Raw genomic sequence first — 22676 nt, 5'->3', positions numbered from 1 at the left:
TGTCATTCATAGAATCAATTTGCAAACATACTCTTGAGTCTCAAACCTCTCTTTTTCTACAACTTTCTTCAAACTAAACATTTTTTCTAAGAACTCTAAATCTCAGCATTCTTCTTTCCCTTATCCTTTTACTTTCAGCTCTTTTTCTTAATACATGAAATTATTGAATGTTTTAGTTAATATACGATAATGATTGATTACTTTTTACAAACCTAATCTCAATTGCTTCTTGATTGAGATCTACAAACACTCAATTCAATCACAATTCATCTTGTCAATAATTCATTTCGATAATCTTCCAAGTAGTGTGTTTTTGTTTATCAATAGGTTTGGCATGAGATAGTTATAGTTTTGTAAATTGTTTATTGTATTGAATTTTGATTAATCATAAAACAATTCATACTTAAATTTAGTTTTTTGCGTTGAACTCAATATCACTTTTTGATTTTTTTTGAACTGAGTGAAATCCACTATTTATATAGAGATTTCATAACTGAATTTAGTTAAAATTGCGGGAGCAGTTTCGTTAGTTCCACAAATCATGTGATAAAATCAAAAAGAAACTAACCCGACCAAGTGTAACATCTGGAAGAGATGTCCGGTGCTAGAGACCAAGGAAAATATGATAAAATTTGAACTTTGATAAATTATTTAATATTTACAAGCATATGATACGATGATTACTTAAAACCAATTAGATGGTACAACAGAAAACAAATGATAAACTATGACATTTTTTTGAACAAGTCATAAACTATGACATTGACTGTGATAAGTAAGAAAGAAGCTCTACATTGAATGGTTGACGAGTAGTCCGTACATACTTCTGAACATTCCAATATCTAAGGTAAACCTGAAACATCACCCCAAACATAATGATCACAAAAACTTAGCAACATCTATACTATATATAAAGAGAATTTTTTTGAGAGAAACACGTTTAGGGCTTGATATATATAACCAAATTTACATGGAAATTAGTGTAGCCGAGTTTGCATGGAAATTAGTATATTCTGTTTGTAAACGTATTAAATAAGTGTAGAAAATATTGTCAAAAAAAAAAAAGGCAACATGATAGGAATGAAATAAAGGCATGAAATTGGTTAAAAAAAATGTTTAAAATAGAAGACATCAAACGTGATCATTGATATGCTCATAGTTTCTAGAACAAATGTGCAACATCAAACAAGTGTATAAAAAAAAGGCAAGAGTATAGGAATGAAATTGGTGCCATACATTTTTTTAAATTGAATTTGTTAAGTTAAATAATTGCAAACCTAATAAAGCAAATGAGCAGGAAAAAACTAGGTTAAGTTGATGCAAACCTAACAAAATTAATAAATAAGGATATAGTATAGATGTCATCATCTTGCCTCAACACTGGTCATATAAAAATTAGTTGTTGCAGGTTCGACTTCCGACTTCCGGTTCCATTAGTCCTAAACCTCAATGTATATAAATAAAGGTCAAATGCATCTAAAGGTCTTTTAAGTTTTTCATTTTTCCCAAAGTCGTCCTTTAAGTTTCAAAAGTCTCAAACAAGTCATTTTAGTTTTTGAATCGTTTCAAACAAATCCTATTGTATATAGCATAGTTGGTAATTGCTTCTTTGAACTCATTTTGGTATCAAATCTGGCTCCTAACATCCACATAAAATTAGTCATCTTTTTAGGTATGACAAATGGTGGACGATGCTCTTTGTTGCTATCATCTAAATCATCACCATCATCCTTTAAAAGGACTTGTTTGAAACGATTCAAAAACTAAAAGGACTTGTTTGAGATTTTTGAAACTTAAAACGACTTTGAGAACAACGAAAAAGTTAAGGACCTTTAGATGCATTTGACCATAAATAAATGACTACATTTTATTCTTCAAAATTGTCTAGGCTAGCTATTTACTAGCCAAATTTACGAATTGAAAGTATAGATATTGTTTAGTTTGATTAAATTGTGATCTTTGGTCTACCAAAAAAAAATTGTGATCTTTGGTGTGTTTTTGTTTTTAAAGTGAAAGATTTTTTTTTTTTTGGCGTGTTTTATTTTTATTTGTTTTTCTTTGTATACTACTTGTTTATTGTTTTGTGAGGAAAAAAAAATCCACTAACTTATGGAAAATTGTCATTGTTACTCTATGCAAATATAGAATGTTCAGCCACAATATTTCAACTATGGTCAATAGTAAAAATACGGTTAAAATATGGTTTGGATCCCTGCAAATATGTCTCATTTTGGTTTTAGTCCCTGTAAATTTTTTTTGTTGTTTTTGGTCCCTGCAAAATATTTTGTTTTTGAACATAGTCTTTGACTATTTTCAAAAGTAAAATATTTTGCAGGAACCTTTTTAAAAATTAAAAGATTTTGCAGGGACTATTTTTCTAATAAATGAGTTTAGTCATCATGTATCACGTGTGTAAATCATCAGAAAAGTGGGGCTATGGACCAAAACCAAAACATACATATTTGCAGGGACCAAAACCAAAACAGACATATTTGCAGGGACCAAAAACAAAAAAAAAAATTACAGGAACTAAAATTAAAACGAGACATATTTGCAGAGACAAAAACCAGCCTAAAAATTCAGATTTAGGATTTATAAGTTTTGGGTTTGAATTTCGTTAGTGGCTTTGGAGGCTCCACGCGATGAGATATGATTTGAAAATATATTAACTAATGGGAGGCTTTACTTAAATAAGTTAGTGTAGGTTTATAGGGTTGAACTTCGTCCAACCCAAACTCTAAGATAGTATCAGAATTTTTTTTTTTTGAGGAACTTTAGAGACTTGCATTTAAGGTTATTAAATAATTAAGGCAAAATTAAATAATTTGATCACTTTCGTCATTTATCTTACTTTTTTTTTTCTTTTCGATTTCATCATTTATATTATAATTAGATAACACTTCTGTCCTTTATCTTATTCTTTTCTCGATTTAATCTTTTATGTTATAAAATGTCAACATTGTTATCCTTTTTTATGGAATTTTTTTAATGAAAATTGGGTTTCTATGTTAGTATGATGAAGATTTGGGTTTGTTTACGAGTTTGATGAATTTTTTTATAAGTTTTTTCTTTTCTGAATTTATTGTTTTTGTATTGATAAAAAGGATAACAATGTTGACATTTTATAACATAAATGACTAAATTAAGATAAGAAAACGATAAAGGAAGAAAATGTTACCTAATTATAACATAAAGATTAAATCGGGAAAAATAAGATAAATGACGAAAATGTTAGCTAAAATTAAGTTAAGGGACGAATTGTGTAATTTTGTCCGTAATTAATTTTTAAAATGATATAGTAATTATTTGTGTAAACTATGTTGCTTTTTTGTTTCTTTTTATGCAGGCAACAATGGAGTTCCGCAGAGAATAAAGATGGGGAGAAAAACCAGTGTTGGCCTAACACATTTTGTGGCCTAAAGCGGAGTATAATAAGAGGCTTTTTTAATGAGAGAAATTAATATAAACTCATAGGTGTTAAAAAAACATTACAGTTAAAAAAGAAAAGTAAATATTGCATTATAAAAGTGGAAGTGTTGTAAGTGAAGCACTAGTGGGAAAAATAGTGCGCATTGTAAAGATGTATAGGGAAGTGTTGAACTCATGTTGTAAGTATCATAAAGCCTCGCGTCTACCATCTTTGTTTCATGATAAGTTGTATAATTCATTTGTTGTGTGACCTTTACACACACACAAATTTGTCTATTGTTAGGCCTTTATTCTAAGTCCAAAATTCAGAGGCCTAAAGCGAGGGCTTGGGTCGCCTTACCCTTAGGCCAGCCCTGAGAAAAACTCTCCATGGTCGAGATTGAGGACAAGGTTAGGGCAAGTTGGGAGGAGTGAGACAAGGAGTAGGGGAGTACTCTCAGCTCCCACCACGTTGACATCCCTATTGGTCTCCGTCGATTGTTTTAATTTTTGGGGAAAATGTTAACTAGTGTCCCGCCCCCGGGCACTAGTTAAGAACCAAATATAGTATGCATCACATTGGAAATTGTGTTGTCAATGTCTTAAAAGTCAATAAAGAGTCTTTTTTTATTTAAAACTTTTCTTTCTTTTTTTGGTTTTCTTAACCAGTGTCTCGGGGAGACCGGTTAAGATGACCCTAATTTTTGTTACTTAGTTGGGAGCTTTAAGTTTTCTTTGAAAATCTCGTTGCATTTTCTGTTGCATAACAATTTACGATACTATCTTTCAGGAAAATAAAAAGGAATCAAAAAGTCATATTCTGGAAGTTGTAGGGCAATAGAAAGCTTACACAAAGAATCATGTGGAAAGCTCTGATGTACTGCTTTGTTCTGATAAAAGACGAAAAAGTGTTTCCTCGGTCCTCCCTATGCTAACAAATAATCGAAATCATCAAGATTCAAGATAACAAGTCAAATCAGTAGTATAGTACATAAAATTCAAATACTGAAGTGGATAAGAAGAAAATTGCGTAATAAAAAACTGCATGCAAATATCATATCATAGAAATGAGAAATAGTAAGGGAAGAAAGAAGCCAAAAACAATACAATGTATATGTACCACTCATCCATCTCCTAATCATTTCAAAATTAATCTAAAGCAACCCATGATCTAAATTAACCTTGGGAGACCAGTTTGATGATTATTGATTTACTTTTTGCCTATTTAAATCTATATAATTATTTATACCTACCGGTTAAAGTTTAGATTTCAGTTTTAAAGTTTTACCAAAAAACAAGTGAAGATAAAGACTAAACTCAAAGTACCTCTAAATAAGTGTTAGTGATGCATAACATTATGGAAATCCGGAAATTTCAGAAAATCTTCAGTATCTCAATATTTCAAAAGTAGATAGTTGCAATCGAAAATGCTACAGTGATACAGAAGATAAATTATTGATTCTTCCCATTTTCATTGGTCAAATAAGAATTTATGATTTTTCATTATTTTTCCATTTTCATGGTTAACATAAACTACTAATTTGGCTTCTTCAAAAACATAAACTGCTAAAACAGCAATTTAAAAGTTCACCTTTCAACTTAAAAATGCAAATGAGAAAGCCTGAATAAGTGAAGAGAAGAAATGCAAGTATGAGTTATTTTTTTAAGATGTATAAACTAGAAGGAATGTGGGTACCTTTTTAATGAAGAGATGATAAGATTATCTTTGGTACATGAGCAGTTTTATCCCAAGTTTCACCTGTCTGTGTCTGGCACTCTTCAACTAAGATGGGACATCCGATGATTTCTAGGGTCTGTAAGTTGGTTAGATTGAGCATTCCTTCAGGCAGTGATGCCAAATTTATGCAGTCATACACCCTAAGATGCTGAAGCGATGAGAGGTTGCATATCCAATCCGGCAATGCCTCTAGGTCTTCACAATTATGAAAGGCAATTGTTTGTAGAGATGGAAGGTACTTTAGATCATCTTTAAACCAGGTTTCGATTTGCTGAAATGCTTGGCGTGAAAACCAATTAATTTGAAGAAGCTGGAGAGAAGTAAGATTTTTCATCCAAACATTTGGGATACTTTTCACATCCAGTCTAACTCCATCAATGTGCAAGGATTTGAGCATGGAAAGAGGAGGGAAGTCATTCATTCTTTCTACTGCTGCTGTGTTCAGTGTTGCTATCAATGTTTCCGCCCTACTATTGTACAATTCCAACCCGTTCTCAAGATTTGGAAAGGTGGGCATGAAAGTCAACATCAGACATCCTATGATTGATAATTGACAAAGGCGAGGAAAGGGAGGCAATGAGAGATTTTGTGAACAGTTGTTGAAATCATCTCCAATCCTCCACCATCCCTTCAACTTGTAACAAAACTGCAAGGAGAGGCTCTCCAAAGATGGAAAGAACGCTGAAGTAAAATCTTGTTCATAATATATGTACTCCAGTTCTTCAAGGAAACTTATATGAAGTGACTTAAGGAATGGGAGACGCTCCAACGGTGGGAGATACTGCAGACTTCCGCACAAAAAGAAAGATATTTTAACAATATTTGTGAGTGGTGAGAGCCAGTTTGAAAAAACCATCCCTTCATATTGCCAAACGCTCAAGTTTACAAATTCAGATGGTGTCTCATCTCTGGAGGCTTCCCAATCAGAGATGTGAAGGTTTCTCAAATTGATTAATTTTGATACAACCAATGTCGAAAACTCCACCTTTTCATTAGGTGCCAATATTAGTGTTTGTAAGAAAACAAGGCTGCTAATGGATTTGTGAAGACTTCCCAGTCGTCTGCAGTGCGATAAGTTAAGATACCTTAAATGTTTCAATTTTCCAATTGAACCAGACAACTTGGTTAAACAACAGTATGACAGCTTCAAGACACGCAAGTGTTCAAAATTTAAAATAACTGACAATTCAACCCCATTCAATTCCTCCTCCTCATTGGAAGACAGAAAAATCAAAGTTTGCAACCTGCTTGCATCTAATGAGTCCAGCAAATGAACTGCACTGGGTTTCAACGATACATGCATGGGTTTTTGTACACATCTTTCTGCCTCACTATCCAAGTAACAACAATCATTGCCAGCTACTTTCATTGCAAGATCATGCATTAAATTATGCATTTTGAAACTAACTATATCTCCATCTCCACCCACTTTTGCATCTTGGAAAAATGACTTTATCAACAAAATCTTCACAAATTCGTTACCGGCATCTTCCATGAGTTGTTTTTCATCTGTGCATTCAAGATAACCCTGTGCCATCCAAAGTTGAATCAACGCATCCTTCTCAATTTCCCAATCCTTGGGATATAAAGAGCAATAAGCAAAACATTGTCTCAATTGAAGCGACAAACTTTGGTAACTAAATTTCAGGATTGACGAGATGCTTTCTTTGTCTTCGCATAATTCCCAAAAGTCACCTTGTAAGACATCGATCCATTCCCTTTCTTCACTTTTCCTTTGCAGTAAGCCTCCCAAAGTTCTAATTGCTAGTGGAACTCCCATGCACTTTTCTGCTATTTTTATACCAATTGATTCAAGTTGTAGATTCACTACACTGAGTTCTTTCCCAAATATAATTTTCTTTAACATACTCCAAGATACATCTAGAGTCAAACCACTCAAAACATAGAGCTCGCTTGCTTCAAGTCTCTCTGATACAACTGCACTACGCCTTGTCATTAAAACCTTACTATCTTCAGCACCACACATCAAATAAGTTCTCAATTGAGTCCATTTTTCATGACTAGCATTGCAAATGTCATCCAAGACTAACAAGTACCTTTCACCAGTTAAATTTTCATGAAGTTTCTGTTGTATGTATTCAAATGATAACTTATCATCAATTTTGCGATCGATTAATGACTCCAACATTTTCTTCACAATGGTCTTGACATCAAAGTTACTAGATACACATACCCACATTTTCTTTTCAAAATGCTTTTGCACTTCCACATCATTATATACGAATCGAGCAAGAGTTGTCTTGCCAATACCTCCAATACCTACAATAACAATTGACGAGATATTTCCATGTGGTTGTGTCAAGAGATTTATAATCTCCTTTTTATCATCTTCTCTTCCCATGATGTTTGATTCTAACAAAAAAGAGATAGATTTGTTCCTTAAACTGTCAGTTTGCTTAACCACTGGAACTTTTGAGCTTAAATTCAACTTAGACATTTGTTCTAGCACAACATCAAACTTTTTTTGTACTTTTTCAATTTCAGGAGCCATTTTTTGGTGTAGAAAATAATTGCTTGAAGAAGATGAATGAATCCATGTCACTCGGTTATTATCACCTGCATCCACTTTGTATCTCATACCTTCAATAATAAATTCATCTAGCAAGTCATCTGCAAGATGAAGCACATCTGTGAGCCTTCTTATCCAATTCTGTACAACAAAATTTTGTTCCTGTTTATCCTGGGCGTCAAGGAGCACAACTCTTACGCATTCAACAGAGTTCTTAAGTCTTTCCAACTCATCCATAACACCAAAAACTTGTCCAAGTTCACGAAAGGCTGCCGAAGTCAACCTATTGAAACAAAATATTAAGTGCACTAATTAATTGTTTTCATTTTAACAATTCTCTTGTATTTAAAAAAATTGAAAAAATATTTGTATCTTATATATGACAGGTATGATATTTATTAAAAGTAGAAAATTTACTCACCTGTTAAAGAGGCTTTCAGCAACAGCATATGGAATTTGCTCAGCCATCCTTCAAAAAGAGCAGAGAAGACAAAGTGAGGTGGTGTATAATGTGGGGAAGTGCTAAACTTCATTAAACATGGGAAAGACTTATTTCCATAATTGATATATATATATATATATAACAAGGATTAATGACTTATACCTATAATATATATTTGAGTTTTAGTTTTTACACAATTTTTCATATTTACAAAAAAAAAAAAAAGGGTCTTAATGAAATAAAATTTTAACAATGAAAATGCCAAAAGATAAAGGTCAAATAAGATGGATTTAATCATTGAAAATGAAATATTTTCATTCAAACAATCAATTTTAAAATACTACTATAAAATGAAAAACAAATTTTTAACCTTTTGTTGACATCAACACCATTCACCAAAGCCTCTTTATAATCTGCATCCTCTGATTGATTTAGAATTTCTTTGTGTCTTTTACATGCTTCATCCACATCTCTTTGATTATCACACCTTGAGGGACCACCTTTGGACTTGGCATCAACATCATTCTTCAAAGCATCTTTCTCATCAGTATCAACTTCTATAGTAATTGACTGGTCATATATAAGATAGACAGTTGTCTTCTTAACAATCAACCCGTCCCCAAAAACTACAATTATCTCCACCTTGTCACCAACACCTAAATTTGACACTACACCTTGCCAATCTTCATCGTTAAAAGAGGATAATGTGTCTCTCTTGTATGCTTGGATTGTGCATTTTGTGTAATTAGTGATTAAGACACCGTTAAGACATTCGGCTACCATGTTTTCAGGTGTTGATGAATAAACAACACATAAAGTTATTCCCTTCAAGCAGCAATCACTATCCTCAGGTACTTGAAAATTTACTGAAGATCCTTCACCTGTATAGGCTAACCAAGAAGGGTAATTGTCCCCCGGAAGGGAAAAATCTCCAGAATCATTGGTTGTTAATCCCTGTATCATGAGCATATGCTAACTTAATTAATAATGTTACTCTACTATTCAAATGGACTTTTTCTGAATGTCAATCCAAATTCCAAAAGGTTAATATGTTCAAGAAAATAACTGTGTACTGCATAAAGAAAAATATAAACTAGGAAGCTAGTTGAAAGAGCTGATACGGTCTCGGGGGATACCCTCTTTCCCATTAAAAAAATACACGGCTTTCAACTTGTGATGATTATGTTAGAATATAAAATAATATTCCATAATATCTTGATATTATGTTTAGAGTATATTAAATATCTTAGAATATATTATATTAGAGCGTCTTAGTTCATGTTCAAGGATCAGTTTGTAATCTTAGAATATCTTAGATTATCTCGTAGGATTAGTTTCATATTTATTAGTTATTATCATGATTTCTTTCAGATTTCTTTATTTATTCAGAATTAGGAGTCTTGAATCTCTAAAAAAGGAGTTAGTGCTTAGTCTTATGTATCAAGTCAAGTTAGTATCATTAACTTTCAAAGTTCTTGTTATTTTTCTCCTCCTTTTATCTAATACGCATAAGTTCAATAGGGTATCTAGTCTGTTTTGATCCTCCGTGACATTTCTCATCACTATTCCTCTACCGAGTTCACAAATCTTTGAGAACGTAGTAATAGTTATATTCAAGATTTATTTTACCAAACCATCTTTTTCTTCTTTGATTCAATCGGTTTTCTCCTTCTGTCGCTGTGTCATCCTTTTTTCTGACGTGTTTTGAGCTTTTCTGGCTTCTGAGCCGCAGTCACCTTTGACAACCACTGTCACTGTCATATCCGGCAACCATCATGGCTGCCTGCCACTGTCTTTCATCATACCAAAGCACTTTATGATAATGTTATCCAATGAAACCACCACAATGTGAATCATGGTGAGCCAATCTGCCTTGTTCCAGAATATCAAACAAAGTGCATAGCTAAGGCGCTGTCACGCATTAATCTCAGCCACAACAATTTTCAAATCCAGCTGCCACTTCAGCCTAGTGTGGCGTCATATGAAGCAATGTTTCCAGACAATTCTTTCTGCGTTGGCGTCACCTCTTTCTCGTCTGCTAGGATATATTCTTGTTTGGTTGTGGTTTGACTCTGAGACACGACTTACTGTTGTTACAATCACATTGCTTCCTATTCTTATGTGCTTGTTGTGCAATTCTTTTCTCACTATTGAATTGTATCACTATATCAGTGACTTACATTCCCACCGACGATACCTGGTGGTGACCCTTTTCCCACAAATGAATCATATTAACGGTGACTTATTTTCCTGTTGATGGTCATTTTGATGGTGACTTTTGTTGGTTATGACTCACGCTAGCGCAACACTTCGTCACAAATGCACTAGCCTCAGCCTTTCTCCTTTTATTTAAAACCCATAACTTCAACAGGGTTAATGCCCGTTTTCTCATGTTGGTCCACTCGCCTTTCATTTCCTCTTTATGATTCCCACATAGAAAAAAGTTTGACCATCTCTATGCATAGGATCGATCAATAATAATTGCATCATTCAATTTCTACATGGGTTTTATCATCTAAGACTCGAAATAGGGGGCATGCTTTATTATAGATGCAAAGCATTCTTTGTATTCTGCCATTTATTTCCGACTGAGGACTACACAGCCATATACTTCAATTGCTGTAAGCGCATCTTCAGACATTTGGCATGTTTTCCTTAGTCATCCCAGCTCACTCGTCATCCATCTATTGCATCCTAAAGCTGATTTGGGCATTAGTATCTCAACTGCAAGTATTTTATAATTTCTATCGTAGTTCAAGAATATTTTCGGAGAGCACAGCAGTTCTATTTCTTCTGGTTGTTATACTAAAGACAAATTTTGGAATTGATTCATATTCATCTTGTGATCGCCATCATTGTTTCAGTTTATTCTTTTCTTCAGGATTTAACATATTATATTATAATAGATAAAGGTTAGAAAAGGCAAAAGGATAGAAAAGGAACCTGTGATATGCTCTTTCCTATTCCAATCAAAAGTGATCTCAAGGAAAGATCCGAAATTTGTGATGCATGCGATGTTCCAATTTTAGTGAGACCTGCACCGTATAGACCTTCAAGAAATCTTCTTAATACTTCTTTCAGATGAATCTCTGATTGGCAATGTACCGAAACACTTCTATGTTTTGAAAAAACCACTTCTTTTACAAGTGTATTATTTGTAATCAGTTCTGTCAAGGATTCCATCTGCACTATGTCTTTTTCCAACGAGCCAATCTTCGTACAACCTAAAAGGATGAGAGTCTTCAATGATTTCAACTTAAAGATATTCTTTGGAAACTTGCTAAGACTTATACAGTTCTTCAAATTTATCAGATGAATATTATTGAGATCTCCAATGGAAGGGTGTATCTCAGACAAACATGGACAATCGTTCATGATGAGCTTTTCAAGATTGGGTAATTTTGAAAAGTCTGGGGAGCTTTCCAAGTAAATTGAATGACTGAGATTGAGAATTTTTAGATTCACCAGCACCTGCAAGAAGATAAATGTTTAAAATAAAAATTAGAGTAAAATGGAAAATGAAATGGTGGCAACAACTATAATTGTGTTGAACTTTTAGTTTCAAAAGAAAATGTTAATTTTATACCTTGGTTTCGTTCCATACGTGTTTAATATTGCTGTGTGTTAATTCAAAAACAACTAGATTTCCTTGATGAAAGTCATCAGGTATATAGTTGAAGGTAAATCCTTTCCAATGGACCCACCTCAGTTCTTTAGAAAGGTAACCATAATCTCCAGTGAGGTCAACACGATCAAGTTTCAGAAGTCTAAGGTCCTTCATCCTCTTGAAAGATTCAGTACTGAAGCAAACTCTGCCAGTTCTTTGCGACTTCAAAACCAACCCCTCTACATTTTTCCTTCCCTGCATGCGAGGAAAATATAAAATTAATGGGAAACCTTTTTCTTTTACTGGAAACAAAGTGATGTGTAAAGCTACTGTATTGCAGCCTAAGCACACTTGTAAGGAACATGACAAGAGAAAACAGTTCTGAAACAAATAAAAAGTCTTATGATTTTGATAAGAAGATGGAGGGTGGTTATAGTTCTTACAGTATTTTCTGTCAAAACATCGTGTATATCGTCATGAAACCACAATCGACTACGCTCCCCTGGCTCTTTTGCTGAACTTTCACGAACAATTTCTCTTCCCATGTCTCTTATTAACTTATGCATTCCAAGGGTGTTATTGTCCTCAACTTTTAAGAGGCTCCGCTCTATGAGGACAGCTATTCCAATATCAGCACAAAGTCCACAGCCATTTAGTATCTCTGTAACATAGGCTTTGTCCTCACCAATAAAGAAACAACATATGTCAAGAAATACAGCCTTTACCATATCATCCATTAAACCATCATAACTTATTTTCAGTATCTGCTGCATTAGATAATGGGGAATTTTCTCAAATTTTGACAGTACACTTCTCCATTCTTGTTTTGTCCTGTAATGTAACATAGACCCAATGATTTCAAGAGCCAGTGGTAATCCTCCACAATAAGCAACTACGCTCCTTGAGAGTTCACTGAAGTCTTCTATTGGACTAGGTTGTCTAAAAGCATGCCAACAAAAAAGCTCAAGAGACTTACCTTCGACCATTTCCTTCATTGTAAGCCTATACTTAACTTCAAGTAACCTAAGTATGCGTGTATCCCTAGATGTAACGATCAATACGCTTCCTGAACCGAACCATTTACTGTTTCCACATAGGGCTTCTGCTTGCTCAAGTGTGCTTACGTCATCGAGTACAATAAGTGCCTTTATCCCACTAAGTCTGTCCTCAATTGTGGTTATCCCGGATGCAGTGTTATATATCTTCTCATTAAATCCCAAGACATTTGCAAGAAGCTGTTCTTGTAAATGAATAATCCCTTCATCACCTCTTTCACAAACTTGTCTAATATTCGCAATGAAATGGTGATACAAAAATGTGTGATAAATTTGATTGTAGATGGCTTTGGCTGTGGTTGTTTTCCCCGATCCACCCATACCCCAGATCCCCATAGAGCAAACATTGTTTGATTGATTTTCAATAATCTGGATCGCTTCTTGCACATGGGTATCCAATCCAACTGGAAATTCCGGAATAGACAATAATCTGCGGCTGCCCTTTAGCTTTCTCAAGACGTCTTCAATAATTTTCCGCAGTAGTTCAGCTTCATTCCTTGGATGGGAAAACAGAGTGAGGATAAAAAATATTAGTGAAGACTACAAGGTCAAAAATATTCTAATGTTACCTGAAATTGGAGGCATCCCAACCTGAGATGTTAGCAGCTTCTGAGAGTGCAACCCTCCAACCAGATACCACATGTTCCCTCATTCCCTTTCCTGAGATTCTTTTTGCAGCAGCTCTAAGTTTTTTTCCAAAATGACCCTTCTGGTAGCGCACATCCGATGGAGTAACATCATAAAATAGAGGGACAACCATCTGCCCATGAGTTCTGCGACACTCCATGACTCTTTGCAGCTCGTCGAGGCACCAACTAGATTCAGTGTAGTTTTTGGAGAAAACAAGGATAGACATACGGGACATTTTTATTGCTTCAAATAGTTCTGACTCTAGCAAGACTCCATCGTGAAGCTGATCGATGTCGATGTGTTTGATTCTGGCTTTTTTAAGGACAGCATAGAGATGAGAAACGAAACTTTTGCCAGTGTCTTTTGATCTAAAATTGATGAACACGTCATATATCCATTCAGGATTTAATTGTAAAGGTGAAGAAGATGAAGAAAAAGCCATTGATTCGATTTGAGCGAGTGCACAGGAATTGAAGTCAACGCATGGATAAGGCAGTGCAGAAGAAAGAGAAACCACAGGTTTGTTTGTGTGTGTTAGTGTTACTACAGTATATACACGGAACGCGATCCCTTCAACTACCGTCTAGTCTCGTTCTTCTTTTTTTAGGCTTACTTTTGGAATTTTGCTATTCTCACTTTGATTTTTCTTCATTCACACATGAAATTTACCTTGTTAATTCCATGAATATGCTTTTCCCTCGACACAAAACATTCGCGCCCAACTGAATATCAAATATACCCCTGCGTTATTGTTATATTATATGTAATTTATTACAAGCTTCTTCTAATAATTATGTACTTTTTTCATAGGAATTATTACTAATTTGATTAATAATCAACGATAATTGTTATGATAGAGGAAAAAAGTTAATATCTTTTGAAGGTTTTTAAACAAACATTTGTACATAAATAGTCCCACATCGGGTGTTTTGAAAATATTAGAGAGTAAGAATGTATATAAGAGAGGTGGATGATAATGAGCATAAAGTGAAACATGGTATGAGCTACAGTAGTAAGTGCTACTGCCTTTCTACCTTCATAGTAACGAGCCGAATACGAGTTAAAAAAAAAATCGTTTCAAACTCGAGTCAAGTTTTGAGCCGAACCAATTTTTATCGAGTCGAGCTCAGACAGGTTCGACTCGACTCGAATCATTTCCAGCCCTATTTGCAAAAGATGGTAACACCTCGGTCGAGTATGGTTGCGGTGTACTAGATCCACTTCCCCCAAGTTGCTCAAAATTGGTCCAACGTTGAGCATATTATGTAATATGTAATATGTTGGTTGGGAAATTGATTTGGGTTTTGAAGATGTTGGTTGGGAAATTGATTTGGGTGTTGATAATTGTTGGGATTTTGGTAGCTAAATGAGTAATCAGAAGAATTTTAGGTGTTGAATTGATTATTATTGGGATCCATTTCACTAAACAAAAACTAGAACTTCAAAAGAAATGCTAATAATAAAATTAAGAGAGTGAAAATTTTGGTTTTTTTTTTTTCTGTGTCCAAATCAAATGATCCAAGTCTCTATTTGTAGAGAAAAAAATATCACGAATTTTGGTAAAAAAAATAAAAAATTATTTGCAATGAAATAATTTAATCCAAATTATTAAGAAGATAAAAATCCAACCAGCCAATCATGAAAGACCACGTGTCACAGCTTTATCCAAACAACCTTCTCTCTCCGCGTCCACCTGCAACAAACGCGCCCTGTCGGTGCGTGCATCACACGCGCTCAATGTGGCCAACCGGATCGCGACGTGTGGCCTTCCGGATAAGATTTTCAACATGTTGAATTGGTTCATCATCTCTTTCATCCACATCATCTTCAATAAGCCTTCTCCAATGGCTCGATAGGTTGAAAATGGCTTTCAATAACCCCATTGGGGGTGGTCTTACTACAATATATACACGGAACGTGATGCCTTCAACTACCGTTTAGAGGGGTTGCAGATTTAAAATTGCAACGGTTAGGAACTGTTGCAACATCCTTTGCGACGGTTGGAGCGACTGTTCTATGAAGGGTCGCAAAAGACAGTTGCGACCCCAACATCCGCGACTGTTGGGGAACAGTCGCAAATGTACATTTGCGACCCTTCTAACAGTCGCAATTAGCGATTTTAAAAGTCGCAAAATGCAGTTTTTCTTGTAGTGTTTGGCTGAGAAACACGGTTAATTTACTCAAATACCATTCGGCAGTTAACTGTCGAAATTTTAAAGAACCGGCTGCAGTTAACTGCCGAGGAAAACTTCGGCAGTTAACTGTCGAAGAATTTCAAACCTGAAATTAAATAAGGAAATACACCTAAATTTTCCCTTAATTAAATTTAATTCTTTACTACATGAATTCTTTTTGTAACGTTGTTGATTTCATTGATATAATTTTGTTGCCATAAATGAAAAAATATGAGATCCTAGAATTACATATTCGATCACGTTTCTTACTCGTAATAGAAAAGAGGTTTTATTAATAGAATAATTACAAATTACAAATATAGTTATTTGAAAGAGAGATGAATAATATCTAAAATATTATAAAGCAATAATAGGTTAGTCAACATAATGATAGACATCAATGAAATTAATTACAAATATAATTATTCTATCATTTATAATGTTTTTTGTTGTTGCATTTTTTTTTATTGAATCACTATTTTAGGTCCATTAATTACCGATGGCAAACATTTTTATTTTTTGTTGTTGCGTTTTTCATGTTAATTAAAGTAATAATATCTGAAATATTATTATAAAGTAATAATAGGTTAGTCAAACCTATGAATAATGACAGACATCAATGAAATTAATTACTAATAATTACAAATATAATTATTATATCGTTTGTAACGTTTTTGTTGTTGCATTTTTTTTATTGAATCATCATTTTAGATCTATTAACCACTGATTGCAGATATTATTCATCTATCATATTTCTTTATTTATGGCAACAAAATCATATGAATGAAATCATAAAAATAATTATGTTTAATTCCTTAAAATGATTAAAGAATTAAATTTAATTAAGGAAAATTTATTTGTATTTCCTTATTTAATTTCAGGTTTGAAATTCCTCGGCAGTTAACTGCCGAAGTTTTCCTCGGCAGTTAATTGCAGTCGGTTCTTTAAAATTTTGGCAGTTAACTACCGAGGGGCATTTGAGTAATTTACTCGTGTTTCTCAGCCAAATCAAATGTGTCAACAACAATACTCCTTTTTTTAGGCTTACTTTTGGAATTTTTCTATTCTCACTTTGATTTTAGTTCATTCACACATAAAAGTTAGTGGATTGAAGGCATAGACTAAGGAAATGTAATTGTCCGTTTAGGTTGAAAGGTTTATTTGATAAGGATATAAATGATTAGTGGATCGCAATGCTTTGTGGAATGCACAACCATGACTTGGAGGAAAAGTTATCAGGACACCTTCTTGCCGGTAGACTTAGTGCGGAGGAGAAGAAAAAAGTTATCGACATAACAAAGAGTTTGGCGGTGCCTCGGAATATTCTCACCAATTTGAAGCAAAATAATAAATAAAGTGTGACAACTATCAAGCAAGTGTGCAATGTGCGAACAAGAAGGCGCAAGGGGCAAAGATGTGACATGACGGAGTTGCAATATTTGATCTCGAAGTTTGTGGAGCATCAATACGTCTATTACACAAGATGCAATAGTGAGGAAACCACTTTTGAAGACATATTTTTTACTCATCCGGAGTCAATTAAATTGCTCAACACTTTTCCGACCGTTTTGGTCATGGACTCCACTTACAAAACCAACATCTATCGAATGCCGTTGTTTGAGATAATTGGTTGCACCTCTACAAAAATGATGTATTCTGTTGGTTTCGCCTTTCTTCACTTTGAACTAGAGGATAACTTTACTTGGGGCACTTACGATGGTTAAAGGGCTTTTGTCCTCAAAAGACAACATGCCTAAGGTGATTGTCACTAATAGGGATGGTGCTTTGATGAATGTCGTTGGCACAACTTTTCCTGAAACATACACTATGCTTTATTTTTATTTTATTTTTCATATTGGGAAGAATGTAAGGGCTACGTGCATCACGGATTTTAGAGTAAAATCAAAGCCTCCTATGGATGCAAAAGTTGACAAGAAACAACATGTGCCAGACCATTTATATCAATTTGGCACCTTAGGAGGCTTTTCAAAAAACAACCGCTCCGCTTTTCATCTTATATGGTTATCTTGTGTGTGGATGATTTGGCTTGAAAGGAATGCTCGGGTTTTTCACCAAATAGAAGCTTCGATTACTTAATTGTTAAATAAAGTTAAGCTTCAATCTTACTGTGGCTGAAAGCAAATCGTCCTAATTTTGTTTTCTCCTACCATTCTTGGTGGTTAAATCCTTTACCTTACTTGGGAATTATTATGTAACAGGGTAACTCTTTTTTTTTTGTTTTTCCTGTTTTGTTCCCCGTATTTTTTTTTATTGTATTTGATACTCTTTAAGCTGGGTTTTTGACACTCCTTGTGCTGAAATCTTCAGACGTTCAATAATATATTCTATTTTAACTTGTTCTAAAAAAAATATATTAAGCGCATTTAAGAAAACCTGTGCAATAAAAAAATGTACACTCTAAAAAATATTGATGGATTGAGTTGTTCTTATGCAAGATTTATGATGAGGTGGCACTCTAAAAAAGTTTTCTATCATCTCTCAAATCTCTTAATTTCACACAATGTTCAATGTACACAAATGCTTTAGAGAGAGTTCTCATCTCTAATTAAACATTATTGACCCACTAACTTTCATAACTCCATTTATTAAATATGTATCATTATTTGATGATTAAAATGCACTAGGTGCAATCAAAAGGTGAAACAATCAAACCCCCTTTAATATAGTACAACCCTTTGAAATTCTTCTCATCTATCAATTGAACACTAATAAAAAAAGATTCTACAAATTAATTATATTTAGATGCCTTATATACAATCTTTGTAATTCATGTAGGCTATGGAAATTTCAATTTTAGAGGATTGTACCATTGTATCTATTGTAGAAGAAGAATTTTATCGAGCTTTTGTGATCTTAATGTGTATTCTGTTTCATCAGATTCAACAGGTAAAAGTATTGCATGCATAGGGACACATTTGACAAGTTAAGCTTAGTGGGAATCGTTTGCCACTGGTATGCTTCAAAGCAAATTTAACTTTGAAAATGTCACATGAATTCAAGCGCAAAAGCATTTTTATTTTATCTACTCAGGTCTATCCTTGAACAATTAAGAATCCTTAACAAGAAATTGGATATATATCATTCTTTCTTATTGAGTCATTTCCTTACCTTAGTCTTTTTTTTTTAAAATCCTTGATGAATTAGCCTATGTGACCGATATTTTAGGGTTGGATATTTTTTTACTACTCCATACTCCATCCGTCCCAAATTGTATGTCACTTTAGAAAAAATATTTGTCCCAAATTGTATGTAACTTTCAAAAATCCTTGATGAATTAGCCTATGTGGCCGATATTTTAGGGTTGGATGATATTTTTTTACTACTCCATACTCCATCCGTTCCAAATTGTATGTCACTTTAGAAAAAATATTTGTCTCAAATTGTATGTCACTTTACAATATCAATGAAACATTAATGTTACTTTTCCTATATCATTAACTATTTTTTACTCTTTCTTCTTTCAATTCTTTCATTTATTTTTCCCATATCATTTATTAAGGACAATTTTGTAAAACAACTCATCATTTCTTTTTTCCACACAATATTAATTACATTTATTAATATGTGTGAAATGTCCAAAACGTCGTACAATTTGGGACGGAGGGAGTATAAAGTTTCTAAAGCATTTCATTTATCATTTTTTTTCGTTGCTAAAATATGGATTTGGTCCCTGCAAATATGCCTCGTTTTGGTTTTAGCCCCTGTAATTTTTTTTTGTTTTTGGTCCCTGCAAATATGTCTCGTTTTGGTTTTGGTCCATGACCCCACTTTTGTGATGATTTGCACATGTGGCACATGTAGACTGAACTCATTTATTAGAAAAATAGTCCCTGCAAAATCTTTTGATTTTAAAAAGATCCCTGCAAAATATTTTACTTTTGAAAATAGTCTCTGGAGGGACTATTTTCAAAATTTCCAGGGACTATTTTCAAAAACAAAATATTTTGCAGAGACCAAAAACAACATTTTTTTTTTACAGGGAATAAAACCAAAACGAGACATATTTGCAGGGATCAAAACCATATTTTAGTTTTTTTGTTTAGGTAAAGCAGGAGAAAGGACATGCATCAAGAAAAAGCAACGACATCCCAACTAAGTTGACACCCTGATAAACTCCCACCCCACACCGCCAAACTCAAATTTTATTAAAAAAAAGGAAAAAATACAAGAGGGGAAATAAACCAAAACCCTCAGAAAAAGAAAAGAAAAAACATAATTAGACAAAAAACCAAAAAAAGCATAAACAGCCACCTACTTAAATTTATCATTTATCATAAGATTTCAATATAGATATAATGGTTTAAAAAATGTGAGTTTATGCTATTCATTACAAAAAGCTTTGATTTAAATTTATTTCCACTCCAAACAATTGAGTCTTACTACTATGGAGTATTTTGTGACCCTTATATTCTTTTTTATTTTTATTTTTTGTACACTAGACCCTTCTATTATAACTCCTCTTATAACATAACAAATCCCACTTAATCTTTGAAACTCTCAATTAGTATTGTCATTCACTTTTGTAACTTCAATTAGCATTTAAATAATTTTAAGAGTCATGTATTAGAAGTTTTATTTCTTGGTTATTACTTATACAATAAAATGTGACATTTTAAATTTCTCTCGCTCTTTTTTATATCCTATGCAGTTTCAAAGTTTTTTTTTTTTGTCATTCTCTCATTTCCATTTTGGAGTACTTTGACTCTTCACTCTTCTATTCAAACTCTCCCACTCTCACCCTTTAAGGGTGAGAGTTAAATTAAGTAAATAGTTCTTCTAAATAAGAGTTTTGGAATACTTTAAATCTTCTATTCAAACTCCTCTAATTTTCACCTATTAAAAGTAAATGATTCTTATAATTAATATAAATATGAGGGGATATAAACTTAACCAACAAAATATAAGAATAAAAGTGATTATTATAATTCACTATGGAAGGTATATATGTTTTTTTTCGGTTAATAGCATATTTGGCAATCGTACTTCATGTGTCATTCAGTGATTATAGGCTTCAAATAATTTCCACAAATGTTTTTTTTCTATGTCGTTCAATTACTACTTTGTTTTGGTCTATACATTTATTTACACTATGTAGAGGAAGAAAATAAAGAAGTGATCAATTGTCTCACATAAACTATCTTAGCATTCTATCTGTTGCATCCAATTTAATCTCAAACTTTGTTATATTAAAGGTTTTAGCCGATTTTAAGGTGGGTTATAAGCTTATATTTTACATTTTTAACACTTATTAATCTCACAAGCTATGTTGATAAAGCTTATAAATTTTTTAAGACAATCTTACATGTTTGGTGTTAAATATAAAACAACTTTTTTGTTAAAATAAAAATGTTAAATTTTAAAAACATGAAATCTAATTTGAGCACAATCTCTACATTACTTGGGACTATAATTAGTGTAAATGGGACCATATTTTGCCTTTAAACACTGATTAAGCCACAACATCAATTAAACACTGATCTAATAATTACAAATAGTCTTTCTAAATCTAGATTTATAGCACATAAAATTAGTACATAAAATTATAATATTTTAGTTAGTATATGCCTCCCTCTAATTTTTTAGGCAATATTCGCTGAGGATTTCCTTGAAATTTGGGATTTTCTTTACTTTTTTGGTCAGACTATTTTTTATTTTTAAATTCCATTTCATCTTTTTTTGTTATAGAGCAATTGTTTTTCAACCAAAAATAAGGTAAAATATAATTGCCTTTAAATTCCTTTGCATGTCTTTCACAAACAACAAATATATTTTTAAAAATAAAATAAAATTTACAAGCATGCACCTTTTCTTATATGACAAAAGAAAAACATACAAAAATTATCAAATAAAATCCATTTAAGGTTGTACCATCAAAATGTCTATAGAATTCTATTTATTTTCTTAGTGTCAATAAACCTTCAACTTTTTTTTAATCAACCAGTTCCAATTTTAATTCTATCAAACAAAATGCTCATTATTTTTTTAGTTCCAAATTTTTTTGAAAATTGTTGTTTTAAATCTATATATATATAAACAAAACATTTTAAATCAAAATTTAGTGTATAAAATGAAAAAATTATAAGTGCATTCTATCAAGATTACCGTTTTTTAATCCATTAAATAATTTTTCATTATTGAAATCATATCTATATAGTTTTTTAACTATAACATGTCATTGTAAAGGTTAATTTTATTCAATTATATACTCATATAAATAAAAGAAACGGAGGAAGTAACTCTCATTTCTTTAATTGATCTGTGTTCAAAGATTTTTTTTTATTAGGGCACTGTTTACTGTAATTGTTTAATTTGGTTCCATTTTATTCCATGCTTAAACCATTTTAAGCTATTATGTTTTTCGATGTTTCCTTGATTCCATTGTCTCTTGCTACTCCCAAAGTTAGGGTCGATACTAAAATATTTGATGTATTAGGCGAAACAATAAAGGTACATCTTTTTAACTATTTAAATACTCATTTATTTTCTTTTTGTCAAAAAAGAAATAATTTTTTTTTTTTTGTATTTGTCTTATCAAAACGAATAAAAAATATATTATAATATTAACTATTGATAAAAGTAATAATTGTGATGTTTCTATTAAAATGTTGAGGTGCCGTTCATCCGGTCCACCATTGGAGCCACCCCGCCCAAGGCACATCACGAGTTTGTAGATAGAGACATTTTTCCATAATCACAAATATGAATGAACAATATTTGATCACACACATAAAAATGCATTTCTCCAAAAAATTAAATCATTATATTATCAATTTCATTTTTATTATTAAAAAAATGGCTTTAATATGAATGTCCGAAGATTATTCATTATGCTTGTGTTCATATTAGAATTTCTATTGTGCATATTGAAAAAGCCCCTCACTTTCTCATTCCTAGTTATGAATGTTGTGCGTGAATATTTGAGCTAATTACTTAATTTGTCTTTGCAAATTGCAACTATGAAAGACAAAACAAACAAATTAAGATGCATAGCTCTACTCTGATTGACAATAAAAAATCCTAGTCCTAGTTATGATAATCTTAAATTTTCCAGAAACATGTTGGCAGAATCAC

The 22676-nt window shown here is 32.7% G+C and overlaps 1 protein-coding gene across 1 annotated transcript; it reads right to left on the bottom strand.

Annotated features, from left to right (window-relative positions):
• Positions 1-621: 621 nt before the first annotated feature.
• Positions 622-13956, bottom strand: LOC25501052 (uncharacterized). Its single transcript, XM_024773287.2, has 9 exons — positions 13350-13956; positions 12169-13276; positions 11705-11980; positions 11062-11589; positions 8489-9072; positions 8098-8145; positions 5105-7959; positions 4259-4334; positions 622-853 (listed from the first exon to the last, which is right to left on the bottom strand). The coding sequence occupies exons 1-7, from the start codon at positions 13850-13852 to the stop codon at positions 5109-5111; spliced, it is 5898 nt and encodes a 1965-aa protein (XP_024629055.1). The 5' UTR covers positions 13853-13956; the 3' UTR covers positions 622-853; positions 4259-4334; positions 5105-5108.
• Between the last annotated feature and the right edge of the window lie 8720 nt (positions 13957-22676).

This window comes from Medicago truncatula, chromosome 8 (genome assembly GCF_003473485.1).
Source record: "Medicago truncatula cultivar Jemalong A17 chromosome 8, MtrunA17r5.0-ANR, whole genome shotgun sequence".
Taxonomy (NCBI): Eukaryota; Viridiplantae; Streptophyta; class Magnoliopsida; order Fabales; family Fabaceae; genus Medicago; species Medicago truncatula.
This window is presented reverse-complemented; position numbering and strand designations above follow the sequence as displayed.

Excerpts from the sequence above, each read along its gene's own strand:
- LOC25501052 (XM_024773287.2), bottom strand. The coding sequence starts at position 13,852 with ATGGCTTTTTCTTCATCTTCTTCACCTTTACAATTAAATCCTGAATGG. Across the intron at positions 9,073-11,061 it reads TAGGAAAGAGCATATCACAG|GGATTAACAACCAATGATTC; the intron begins GTTCCTTTTCTA and ends CTCATGATACAG. Across the intron at positions 7,960-8,097 it reads GCTGAAAGCCTCTTTAACAG|GTTGACTTCGGCAGCCTTTC; the intron begins GTGAGTAAATTT and ends TTGTTTCAATAG.